This window comes from Fringilla coelebs (genome assembly GCF_963513975.1).
Source record: "Fringilla coelebs genome assembly, chromosome: 19".
Lineage (NCBI taxonomy): Eukaryota > Metazoa > Chordata > Aves > Passeriformes > Fringillidae > Fringilla > Fringilla coelebs.
The window spans coordinates 3,369,572-3,382,771 of NC_140045.1; the positions used below are offsets into that span (position 1 = coordinate 3,369,572).

The window sequence follows — 13,200 nt, forward strand, 5'->3', positions numbered from 1 at the left end:
TATTAATCTAGACTTGATTTTTAAAGACCATGCTGCAAACCTTCCCATGCTGAGCAAATCACAGCCATTCTACATCACTTCCACTTTAATTAGTTTTGTTCCAAATGGCAAACACAGGCCAAGATTATGAAATTACTCTATCATCCCAAACAAGGAAGGATGGCTTGGGTTTGTTGGTTTCTAAGCTGGGTGGAAATTCTGTTTTTCTACCTTTGACTTGAATTTTAGCCCAAAAATCACCTCTGTGCTACAGTGGGGCCCTGCTGTGTGTTCAGTGCCCCCTCTCACCTGGTGTCCTGCTGCTGGAGGATGTGCTTGACTGCCTGAGCCAGAGTGAAGGTTTTTCCTGTCCCATAGGGACCGATGATAAGAACAGGAGGCAGCTGGATGGAGAGGGGGGTGGTGATAGCCAGAACAGCCTCTTTCTGCTTCGCGTTCAGCCGAGGGTCCAACTGCTCATCCCATTGCCTGTGCAAAGGAGGCCACTGAGGTTACAAACAGCTCTCACCAGCCACTGCCAGGCAGAAATCAAACCAGGGATGATTTCAAAAGCGTTAAAGAAACTGGAGAGCCTTTACAGAGCTGCTGTGTGGATTGTGTCGCTGAGGCATGTGAAACGAATCAAGAAATCTAGCAAAACAATCACATGCTGTAATCACAGAAATTTGCTGTTTGCAGTTGTGGGGTGGGGTTTCAACCTATTCTCAATTTACATCATCCCACCAACAACAGTTAACCTGCAGAGCACACATTCTAGAAAAAGGACACACTGCACCATTCCCTGATAACAAAGCAGGTGAACATACAATCATTTTTCTACTATTATCATGCAAATAATAGTTCCATTAGTTATGTTTTTTCCCTGTAGCATTTACACTGTTAACTTTAAAAGTAACCAGTTACACAGCCCCAGGGTTTGGCAGAAGTTATCTAAAATCAGATTTAAAAACCACTGGCTACCAATTAATGACAGACTTCTCTTTGCTTTTTTTTTTTTTTTTTTTTTTTTTAAAGATCATCAGGGCATACACCTCTAATGGGAAAACAGTCTATAAAAAGGATTTTTGTTGTAAGCAGTCAGTGCTGCCAGCATTGGGAGGAAGATGCTTTCAGAAAATTCCAATGAGCATAAGAAGTTAAAGATTTCTAGACAGAGTTTTTAATATTCCCACCGACAGATTTAAAAGTAGACATGCATAGTAAAAAACACCTGTCACTGCTGCACATATGGCCATACTTTAGTAATGTGATCTGCTTTGGTACAAGCACCACACTTCTTACAGACTGGGAAAGTTTCTGTTCAGAGGTAGTTAGCAACAGGGAGCAAGATCAAGAGGGAATTGACTGAATTTTAACTTTAAAGATGCCTATGAACAACAAGCTGGCAAGAGACTAAGAAATACAGAAAAGGAACAGGGACATAAAACAGACATAGAAGAAAAAACAGGAAAGACAGTCTGGAGTTAGTTTGATTCTTAAGGAAGGACAAATCAAGCCACCAGATGGAACTGATTTAAGCTGAACTATAATCATTACGTATTTTATTTATGTATACAAAAAAATATAAAACATTATACCAATGTGCAACTGGTATGTATATAGAAGATAAAAGTTCTATCCTACTTGACTTGCCTCCTTTTTATTGAAATCACTGTTTACTTCCAAACTATTCTTAAACACTATTTCCTTGTAAGATTCACTCAGGAGCTAATTAAGTCAGTGAACAGATTGTCAGTGACCTCCATTAGCTTTGTAGTGGAACTCTAAACAGAACCTATTCCCTTCTTTCTCTCAATGCTGTCAAAGCTCTGATGCACACAGTGATCATCCCACCCAGAAAACTGATCCCACCCTTGTACTGATCTGTTCTTACAGTTCCAGAGACAAACTACACATTTTCCAGTGTTTTCTGTCATACAATACTCACTGTCTCAGTGGCTGCTTTCCTTTCAGTGCCTGGGCTGTCTCCCACCATCACTCTCCTAATTCTCACCTTCAAGACCCCACAGGACTCCTTCCAGGCTGTGCAGACTATCAGTTCCACATTCCTCTCATTTCCCTGCTCTCCAAGCACAGAAAGCTCATGCCTCTTTTACCAAGAGCAAGAATACTGACCATATTCCCTGAGCCACACAGCCTCACATTTCTCCTCCCCTAAGCTTCCTCTTCCAGAGAAACTATTTTCACTGCATCAGCCTTAAGTTTCCTTAGAAGTATTTATATAACACAGGGGTTTATCATTTCATAAAGGAAACTGAGATGTGTATAGAAAGAATCTCTGGGCTGCTTCTTTAGGAGTCATTGCCACACCTTCCATAACCACACCCTCTGGGAAATGTCCAGATCTGGGCTCCCTGCAGCTCAACAAGTACTGCTGGATCCACCCTTGGAAGCAGGACTGCACACTGGGGACCCTGCAGAGCACTCCTGGAAGTGGCACTGCCATTCCTATCAAGCAGAATGCTTTCAGAGGACAGCAGCACAGAAATTAACAGGAGCAGGTTTGTTCTCTGCAGCCACAGTACAACTGTGACGCCTCCAGACCCCAGGGAAAACCACTCAGTGGGTTCTGGCCCTGGGAGGACCCTTGCTCTTGTTTCATTCAGCACAGCTTCCCTCCCTCCTCGGAACCCCTCACCACTAACGAGCAGCACGGCTTGTTTCTTGTTCAGGACAGATTTCAGCCATCTGCTCTGAGAAATTCAGAGCTGCATTCCCACCCAACCTTTGATTTCCAAGTGTCTGTGTACCTGTTGGGACTCCAGGGTATGGTGGGAGTCATGCTGACATCTGGAAACAAAATGCTGTTATCCTTAATCCTGTCCAAGGCATAATGCATTTCACAGAGGGGTAACCGGTTCAACTGGAACTGAAGCTCAACCTGCACAACAAACCAATGAACAGAGAGGTGAATAAAAAGGATTCATTTAGAAAATGCTCATTAGACTTTGCTGTACATGATACATTTTTATCTTCCTGCAGACCGCTGGCTCTCAGAAGAAAACAGCAAACAGCATTCAATTCAAAGATCTGTGATAAAATTAACTTGGGGTTTTTGCTGTTGTTTAGAATCAAAGATAAATACAGCATTTTCTCTAATTTCATTTTGTTGTTTGACTTTTAAGATTAGACTCCACTTTCGAAAAAAAAATTAAAGGGAAAGCATTCTTGGAATTTTTTCTTTTTTTAATACAAAAAACACTCCTGAAAAATATTATTGTCCTAAAACATTGTTTTTACAAATGTAAGCTTTCATCTCTTATTGTAAGAATAACCTCAAGAAAATGTCAGGCCAGAAGTTTTATCATATCAACAGATGACATCAATCAGCAAAGATAAACCCCAAACATTATTTCCAGTCAAACACTCTGGAACAGCATAACTTGTCATTTTTGTTCAATTATTAGGACTCCCCAAAAGTTAATTTCTAACAATTAACTGCTTACCAATACGTTCTTGCTTTTGTTCTCTCAATTACAGGTGTTTCAATGCTAGTAAATAAAAGATATTGCCAACATAAATTCTGGTGCAAAGCCAGAAACATCACACAGAGCACTTAACATCCTGATTCAATTCAGGATGGAACAATGGATACTGAAAGTAGTTGACACATACACACACACTGAAAGGGTAAAGAGAAAAGCACATTCTAAATTTGAACAAGGGATAAAAGCAGCTCCTGGGGAAATTATTCATAAAAACAATTCACTCAGATTATCATTTACACAGATTTAAATTTGCAGTAATTTATCTCTCTAGAAACAAATGAATCTGATCACAGTATAATGCCAAAGAACTCCACGTTCACACCAGAAGCCTTTAGACAAAATTTGACACAGATCTGCACTAATAAAAACCTGCATAAAAACACCAAAAGCTGCTGAAGAACTTCAAGAGACTAATATACATTTTTAGGTTTATTTCCAAAGCGCTGCTGTCACTATATAGTTATGTAATTACTGTGCTACAAATCTAATAAGCATTTTTGATTAAATAGGAGCAAGTAAGTCTCTTTCTGAGATTCACAATGAGTGTGAACATGTTATCAACATAAGCCACATCACTGCAACCTGTCTGCAAAAGCACCCTTCATTTACCTGGAAATATCAATTATTTACCAATTTCTATGGGCATCTGTACCAAGAGATCCCACAAGCAGCTGCCAGAAGCTGGTTCTGTCCTTGCAAACAGGAGATGAGAAGAACAGACCCAGGGCAAAGATGAACCTGGTCCATCAGCACCATCCCAGCTGAAGGTGCAGCCCCTGAGTCATCCCAGAGAAAAGCATGGAGGTGGAAGTCATTCCAAATGTGCCCCCATGCCCATAGCAACAACCTGGCCTCAGATCTAATGATTTTCTCCTCTAGCACTCACTGATCTGATGTTAGCCCATTCTTACTTAATCACATTTAAATCTCATGGTAATTAGTGCTACCAACCAGAAAGTTCAACAAACACAAAGCAATACTAGAACATATTTTTACAATTTTCTCTTTTGAAAACTTATATAAAACCTTAAGAAGTCCTTGACAGTGAAAAAGGGAGGACAAAAGGAAGGAAAAGAAAAGTGATCACTTCTCTTTCAAAGCCATATAAACTCCTCTCAGGAACCTTCTCCTACAGAGGAGAATTCCCCACACAGAGGAATAATTTATCCTTCCAGATTTAACTACTTGTTGTACCTGACACTCCTTTATCTGCCCACAAAGCCCCTCTCCCACCACAGGGATCACTCTGGGGTACCAGTAATGTTTACTACTTGCAGATCATCTCCTTCAAAAGGCTTTGTAAATTAGCATTTTCTTTTTTGTACTCTTATTTCAGTATTACAGCGTTCATATCATTATGTGGCATGTAAAATCAACACTAGCTTTGCTGTAAATAAACAATGTTTGCTTGTATCCCTGCAGAGTGTAGCCATTAACTTTCCATCTCTGGCAGATATAGAGATATTAAATATTCATCTTGACTACCACATTTTACAGCAAGATGTACAACCATAAGTCTGAAGACAAGGGCAGCAACAAATCTGACAGCGTTAAGCATGGAGCTCACAGAGGTGTTTGGAGCTGCTAAGAAAACTTTTTTTTAATAGGACACATGAAAATTCAAGAATTCCTTTTCCACCCTGTGCAATTAGTGCCACCCAGCCCCTCAGCCCCACTCTGCACAGCAGGGCTGGCATTCCTCAGCAGTGACAGCACAGCTCATCCTGCCCCATGGGCACCTCCAGCTCCCCCCTAAGCTCTGTCCTACCCAGCCCTCCCCAGCACTGATCTGTCCCCCACCCTGCAGATGTTTGGGAAAGACTGCCACTCAAATGGCAATGGTCCCAAACTCCTGGTTTGATCTATCCAAGGGAAATATCCTTGCCCAGGCAGCCCCAAGGCTGACAGAGAACCACAAAACCTAACAAGGGTAATTTAGATGCAGAAAAGCTGTGATGCTCATCTGGGTGACACTTTAACAGCCCCTTCTGGGAGTCCAAGCAAGGTGCCTGGCATTAAATACCTCCTATTATCTACCTGCATTCACCACTTTCTTAACAGCTTGTGATTTGTTTTGCTTTTAATGCTGCTTGGATGGAATCAAATAGTTCTGTTTGCTGTTGCAGAGTACTGAATGAGGCCATCTGGGAAGGAGAGGCAAATAACCTGCTTTAATATACATTCCACAATCAGAAAACAGCAGGAAAGGAAGTTACTCCATTACCAGGTTCACAGAGCAGGAAAGACAACAGAGGAACCACTCCAAAAATAAAAGAGTGGCAGCAGCCACGGTGCTTCAAAGTTCACTCCACCCCACCTTTATGAATGGTTTACCTGATAAAATCAGAATTGTGTATTTATTATAGCTAAGCCAGAACAGCAGGTAAACAAGGGACTACCAAGTTTCTGAGACTAATTATAAGGAAAGAAAAATAACAAGGAAAGAAACTACCCAACTTATCCAAAATCCACAGAAATCAAAGCAGTTTTATCAGTGTTCAAGAATCACACAGGGAATATCAACTCTACTGAAGAGAGCAGCAAAACCTCCAGCACCTTTAACAAAAACTCTGCACATCCAAATTACAACTTCCTCAGTTCTAAACTGAGGATTGCCTTCCAAAATTTCAGTTAATAATAATCATAAAAAATTCCTCATAATTAAAATACATTCAACTATAGGTAATGCTTGAAGACTCAGACCACCACCTCAGTGATAATCAAATAAAGTACTAAATGATTTTACAAACAACTTTAGGACCCAATTTCTAATGCAGAATAGATCTGCTGCCTCGGGCCAAGATTATTAAGACACTCAAGGAAAAATTAGCCAGTTCCTGAAGCCCCAGCTCATTTTGCATTCCAGTCAAGTTTCAAATACAATCAATTAGTAAGTTTAATTATTGTTTTAAGAAAACAAACACAAAACCAAGAGCTCAGAATGACATAAATCTTCCCAGACCAATTATCCATGTTAAATTAAGACATTAGGATTCTTGCATATGTTTCCCCAAAACAAAACAACTGGGATGAGATAAACCTTGGGTGAAAATGCATTCATTCCAGGCAATTCCAGTCACCTTAATCTGAGGTTATTTCTGTTTGGTAAGCAGATCAGTCAAGGAGGCAAAACAAACAGAAGGCAAAGAGTTCTGACAGCACAACCACCTCCAGGCAGACCTACCTGCATTTCACAATCTGCCCGAAGATTCAGCTCCTCACAGCATTCCCTGGATACCCTCAAGAAGATATAATCCTTTGTCTTCTCCTCAATAGCTGCTTCATAAACCTTCTCTTTGGTTCCTTGGGTCTGTGCTGACTTTTCTTTAGTGACAGGCAATAAATAAACAGCATTGACTTTGGTCATCACCAGCCGTCCAGCCAAAGTGTCTTCAGAGAGGGTCTCAGTGAGCTTAAAGCGGCCAAAGAGTTGTCCATTTTGGGCATATTTTGCACCTCCAGAAACACCAGTGAGCATGAAGCTTGCTACAATCTGCAATTGCACTTTTATGTTGAACCTAAGTGAGAAAGCATCGAGTCAGTGCACAAAAACGCTCTCAGATTCTGAAGTTTCAGGCGTTCAGAGTGAAGATTCACTTCATGAATTCATTTTTAGGTATGGACAAGTACAGTCAAACTGGCCCTTTCTAAGTATGCAGCTATCAAATATCCACACTTTTTCCTCTTGACTGTAGCTTATAAAGAACATATTTAAAAGAATCAACATCTATGAAGTTTAAAAAAAGAACCCTCACAAGAGAGAAACAAATACTAGATACCAATAAAAGCTTAGAGTGAATGAAATACATGTCCCAAAGCAGTAAAATCTCTATTTAAACAGTCTGTAATCCTATGGTAGGTATGCAAGGGGAGAGAAGCTGGCAAAGAACAGAGCAAGATTTCTTTCTATTTCTGCCATGTGCCTCTTCCAGGCTGCTCACCAAAGAGGGCAATCTCCATCTTAAAAACTAAATGGTATTATACCTATGATTCAGAGGGATTGATCAAAATGCCTTCAAACAAATCAGATTGTAGGCATGAAAATGATATCATTTTATTTGAAATGAGGGAATGGCATCACAGGCTCAGCCCTATAAACCATCTATCCACAGAACTCCTATCAGCAGCAGCTTCCTCCTGTAATCAGAGATGTAACAAATTCATCCTTTGCAGTTATCATTTTCCAGAAGTCACATGAACAACACATTAAAGTGACTTATTAGCACACTTTATTGACCTCTCACCAATAAAAAGTAATCTCTTCCTAGTGTGTTGGGGTTTTTAAAACAGATTGCTTCAACCTGGTTTTAAAAAGAACAGAGGGGGGAAAAAGTCTGATAGTAGAGTAGCAATATTCAGTTCTTTTCTCATCAGCAACTTTTTCCTAAATTTGCAACAAATTACAGAAAAAAAGTAAAACCCATTCACAAATGAAATAAACCTCTTGGAAAAATACATTCTTTTCTTATAATACTTTTCATATTTATACTGGTTTGATTTGATCTGTTCTTCTTATAATTTCTATTTTAACCTAATAAACTGGTAATTGCTCATTTAAGCCCTGCAATATCAATAATCATAAGCCTCTAACAATAAAATCCAACATTTTAGCTTGGTAATTAAACATCTACCAAACCAATCAGATGTATTTTTTCAGATCTGCCAAACCACGAGTCTTGCACAAAAACTGCAAGTTTGCCCCCAAGTGGTAACATCTCCTTCTTTACAGAATATGGGCATTGTCAGATCTGAATTTCCCAGTCCTCCACTCTCCAAAAACAAGGGAAATTTTCTTACCTAACAGGGTTTGGTTATCACTGAGCACAGAGGTTACTGCACAAGCTACAGTGAAAGCATTCACCCAATCCTTCCCATTTCCACATGTACCAATAAAAACCCCATAAGAAAAAGCCAAGTTTTCTTCTATTGAAATGCTGCACTATTCCAAGGGAGCTATCAGCAAGTCAGCCACATCTGAAACAGAACTCAGATCCTTGTTAAAACACTATATAAAACATTTAACTGAGTAACAAGGGCTGGGAATTCTTACTGAGATACAATCATTTGCTATTGTGAATTTATTTTGTTGAAACTTCCCTAAAGATGATCCCTATGCTGCTGAATATGTATCAGCTGAAATTCAGATTCATAAAAACGTGCTGCAAAACAATTTTATTGCATTTCTGAGACAAGGCACAGGTTAGTGTTTTCATAAATGACTGAACTGCATCTGCTGTGCTAAAGGGAATCTCAAGTTTAGATTATCAAGCAATTTCCATTGAGCAAGCTGACACCTTCTGGCAAACTACAAAACTACAAAATCCTCTCAGGATTTGATTTTTTAAAATCAGAAGTTGCTTCTTTCATCCATTTCTCACCCTTGCTTTGCAGGGCTAGACAAAATAAGGTTTACAGTCAGGTTTATAAAAAATCAAAAACTTTTATTTCCTCCTGAGCACTGCAAATGCCAGCCTACCTGCAGTGTTCATGAAGCAGCTACAAGAAAACCTGTTGTTCATATTTAAAACCACTGAATAATTATGAAGAATGACTTCATAAATCATTAATCATCCACTACCAATGCAAACAATAAATTCCCCAAAGGCAAACAAACCCATCCTGGCCAAAGCCCCAGGTGCCACTTTGCAAAAGCTCATTCAGCACATTTGCTCTGACACTGACACCTGCAGGGTTCAGGGTGTGCAGTGGGACACCTGCCTGGGAGGGATCAATGGAACACACAGTAATGACAAAAGCAAATTTATTTTCCATCAGAGCCAGTACTTGACGTGTTCACAGCCTTGAGAACAAATCTGCTCTGCAATTCTGGGAGCATGGAAGGAGCTGTCTGTCACCTCACACCCTTTAATGTTCATACAAGAAAATGTTCTAGTCACTCTAAGAAGTATATCTTGCTTTTCTCTTCAATATGCAAGAGAGAAAGGAAGAGTTTTAAAACCATGAACAGATTTTAGACTCTCCAAAACCCAACTGCTATCAAGATTGGAACATTGCTTTGGTTTTCCTCAAAAACAGTGTGTTTGCACTTGGAAATTCAACAGCAGTGACTCCCTTATTATTCTATTTTGTGATACTCATGTGGAATAACTCGTATAAATGTCTCTTGAAATACTAAAATAAACACAAATTAAAGTAAAGTTCTCTGAGACTGTGCAGAATTCCCTTATAACTGAATTCAAGATATGTTTGAGCCACTGCAACTTTCACCCAATACTGTCCAGTTCCACCCAGGTGATTCTACACAAAGTCTGAACCAGCACCTTCCTAGAAAGTGAGAAACCATCAACATTCCTCAAACCCAAGGATCCACTTCAACCTGACCCTGGTGTTACTCCAGTGCTGTGAGAAGACCACGCTGCCAATCCTACTCCTCTTACAATGTACATTCACAAACCCTTGACAGTGCAACAGTTCATCAACGCTGGCACTCTGGCACCACTTCAGAGGTGTTACAACCCACTTGCATCTGGATTTCTCAGCCATTTCCAGGCTTGCAACCCTGACACTTCACTAGAGAATACCAAGTGTGTGATCTTAGCCACAGAGGAGTGGAAATGTCTGCTGCTTTGAGCCTTCTTGCACTAAAGTGGGTCAGCTACAAGATCAAAAGAATGTTTGTCATCAACACTATCAAAACAGAAGATTTCAAGAACATTATTAACTTACTTTTAACTTATTCAAGTAATAAATTACTGCTGCACCAAATAGTCAAAAGGGGAAGCATTACATACAGGATACACTTATTTTTCTTTCATTTCTCTAGGTTTGCTGTATTTTGGTTTCCTATGAGGCATGAGAGTGTAACTCCCAAAGTGAAAATTCTATCAGTAAAAATACTGCTCATGTTTTAATGGTATTTCATAATATTTACTTAAAATCCACTTTTGTTTGAAAAGGCCTTAGAAGAGTCAACCTGTTTATGAATATGTATGCTGGAGAATATTTCTGTAAGTTGGAAAAAATGTTCAAGCATGATTGCTCCATGTGTTAGACTCCAGCTCAAGAGCAGAGTGCAGCAGTGATAAAAGATAAGAAACAGCTCAAATACTGCCCTTCAGCTGAGATTTAAAAAAGAAATTGAACCATTTTTCTGCTTTAAAAGCAATGGAAATACAACTATTCACAGTATTTTCTTTCTGTGTTCTAGATGGTTGGTTCAACTGAACCTCTGTAGCTCCAGGAATGGTTCTCCATCTTAAAAAGACTTCCTGATTTGGAACTTCAAGTAATTGATAAAACTAAATTTGCTGTCAAATTAGGCTACAATGATGTTATATCTTTTAGACTTTCCATTCTGAGTAATGACAAAACTCTAAAACTCTTTAGTACCCCCATGAATACAGGAAATATTTTTGATCACAAATATTAAACTACAGAAAAAAAGTCCACATGAAGGTCTGTATGTATGAATTTCCCATCTTTTACCTAAATTAATATTTTTCAAGCATATACATCACTAGGGTAATTTGTACCTAACACCTAAAGACACAACAAACCAAACAATGCGTATTATATGCCTTTTATTAGGAACTTTTATTCAGAAACTGAGTGTCAACCTATTTAGGAAATAAATAAAGTCAGCTGCCACATCACCACAGGATCAGTCTGATCCACCCACAATTCAAAGATTTTATAAACTCCTTTGCTATAACCTACTTTCACAGGAACAAAAATACAGGAACAAAAATATAACTATTATTAATATATTTTTGTATAGATTGACAATAAACTAGAAACAAAAATAATTAACAAAACCACATCCAACAGCTGCTTAGTGCCTGCACCTGTAAGCACAGACTGATACAGACTGTTTGTTTTCAATGAATTAGCAGGAGTTTTACGTCTAAGTGCTAGGTGACCTTTTCCAAATATTACTATTCCCAGACTGATTCAGGTTCAGTTAAAAGAAACAGGAAGCCTCAATATCTAAAAGAAGAAGGTAGCTTTAATGAAAAAAAAGCTGTCACCCTCATTTTAATAGCAATATTTTTATAAAGGAATCACTTACTTGCTAACTTCCTTATACTGCGCTATCTCCTCAATGTACAGGAGGTCATGGAGCCGTGACTGATAGTTGGTCTTGGTCAATGATTTGTCCAGGACAGATTGTGTGAACAGCTGGTCAGCAGACAGAGGGATTTGGTATCTGGTGAGAAGGCTCTTCTCCAGTTCAGTAGTTTCATTAGGCTCAAACTCCACAATAGTCTTGGAGGTGGAATCCCAACGCTTGGCTGTGGTCAGGAGCTGTTGCCGTGCGTGCATCAGGTATTCAAGGTCTGCATGGACAGAGCAGGCAAGGGGAGCTTTGTTTTTACAAACCCCAGCTGGCTTGGTTTTATTTCCAAAAAAAACCCAATCACACAAAACCCGTTAGTAAAACCAATCCCCTCAGAGATACCTAAACACAGGCAGAGTCTCCTCTGCCCACAGCACCTTTAGGAAGTTCACTGCTGGTATTTACTATCCCTACTTTTCAGGTGTGCACAGAGAGCAAGCAGGCTCTCCAAGAGTATCAGAAAATAAAATATTCTATAGATAGCAATTAGAATTAATAAAGACAAAAAAGCACTTTTTCTTGAACAGCTTTGAAGGACTTGGCACACTTTAAAACCCAACTGCAACATCCCTTCATTTCAAAATCATTAATAGTATGGAACCCTACAATATTACAAAATTTAGAAGGTCATAAAAACAAGTTAATAAAACAGCTGCTAAGGAATCATTGCATTTGCAACACTGTGAAAGCCTTTAAAAAAATTCTACAGCCCCCTAATCTGTATGTGGTGCAGACAGTTACATAAAGTAGCTAAAGCTACTTTACTAAGCAAAACTTGGGAAATGTAACCTAACATGATATAAAATTAGACAATTCAAAGGAAATTAATTTTTCAGCATACCCTGATTTCAGGGACCACATAACTTAAATAAGAAACAGAAGACCAAGCACTTGTCTACAGCCCCCTAGAATATATCCATTAAAACCACAAAACCACTATGACAACAGTGAATCAGTTAAGAGAATTGCAGTTAAATTGCAGAGCTGAAAATATTTGGCATTTATAGTCAAGCTATGCTATCTTAATGTATAATCTCTGAGTAACATTTAACATAGGTATCCAGGATATCACACCAACGCTGAATATGTGCAAAAAAGACATTTTCAAATTCAAATTAAATGCTTAACATCATCTTGACTGTCTTTAGTCTAAATAAGAAAAAACCCAACATTTTAGCAAAAGAAATCTCTGTTCAGCTTGACTATGACTACAGGAACATGGCTTATCTTACTCACTGATCTCATGTGTTCACTAAGAAGACACATTTAAATAAAACCCTCAAGCCTGAACCATACCAGTAGCTACAGTTGTACGGCAAGAAAAAGTCCAAGTTTGTGTGGTTTGTGTGTCTGAAATAACATCACCATAAATGAAGCTTTCTCTGCCACAAATCACACCTCAGATCCCAAAAGCTCAGTAATTATGCTGGGACTGACTCCTTGCTTGCTGGAACAACAGCCATTTAATTCCCAGCACTGGAGAGGCTTTCCCTGGAAGCCTGACATAAACAGCTCCTGGCACAGATTGCACACACAGTGACACTTTCTTTAAGAGCAGTTAGTACATAATCAGTGCACAGAAAACTTCCTACAGCTCCCTTCTTCTGCTGAAAATAAAAATTCCAAAATGCAGAA

General features: G+C 39.0%; 1 protein-coding gene across 3 annotated transcripts in view; it reads right to left on the reverse strand.

Moving 5' to 3' along the window:
• Positions 1-13,200, reverse strand: part of HELZ (helicase with zinc finger) — an 87,107-nt gene that overhangs the window by 39,807 nt on the left and 34,100 nt on the right. For all 3 annotated transcript variants that reach the window (XM_084218586.1, XM_084218585.1, XM_084218584.1), the window contains 4 exons: positions 11,518-11,785; positions 6,673-7,006; positions 2,751-2,881; positions 289-468 (listed from right to left, as the gene is read on the reverse strand). In XM_084218586.1, coding sequence (XP_084074712.1) covers positions 289-468; positions 2,751-2,881; positions 6,673-7,006; positions 11,518-11,785 — 913 coding nt within the window. The remainder of the gene's footprint in view (positions 1-288; positions 469-2,750; positions 2,882-6,672; positions 7,007-11,517; positions 11,786-13,200) is intronic.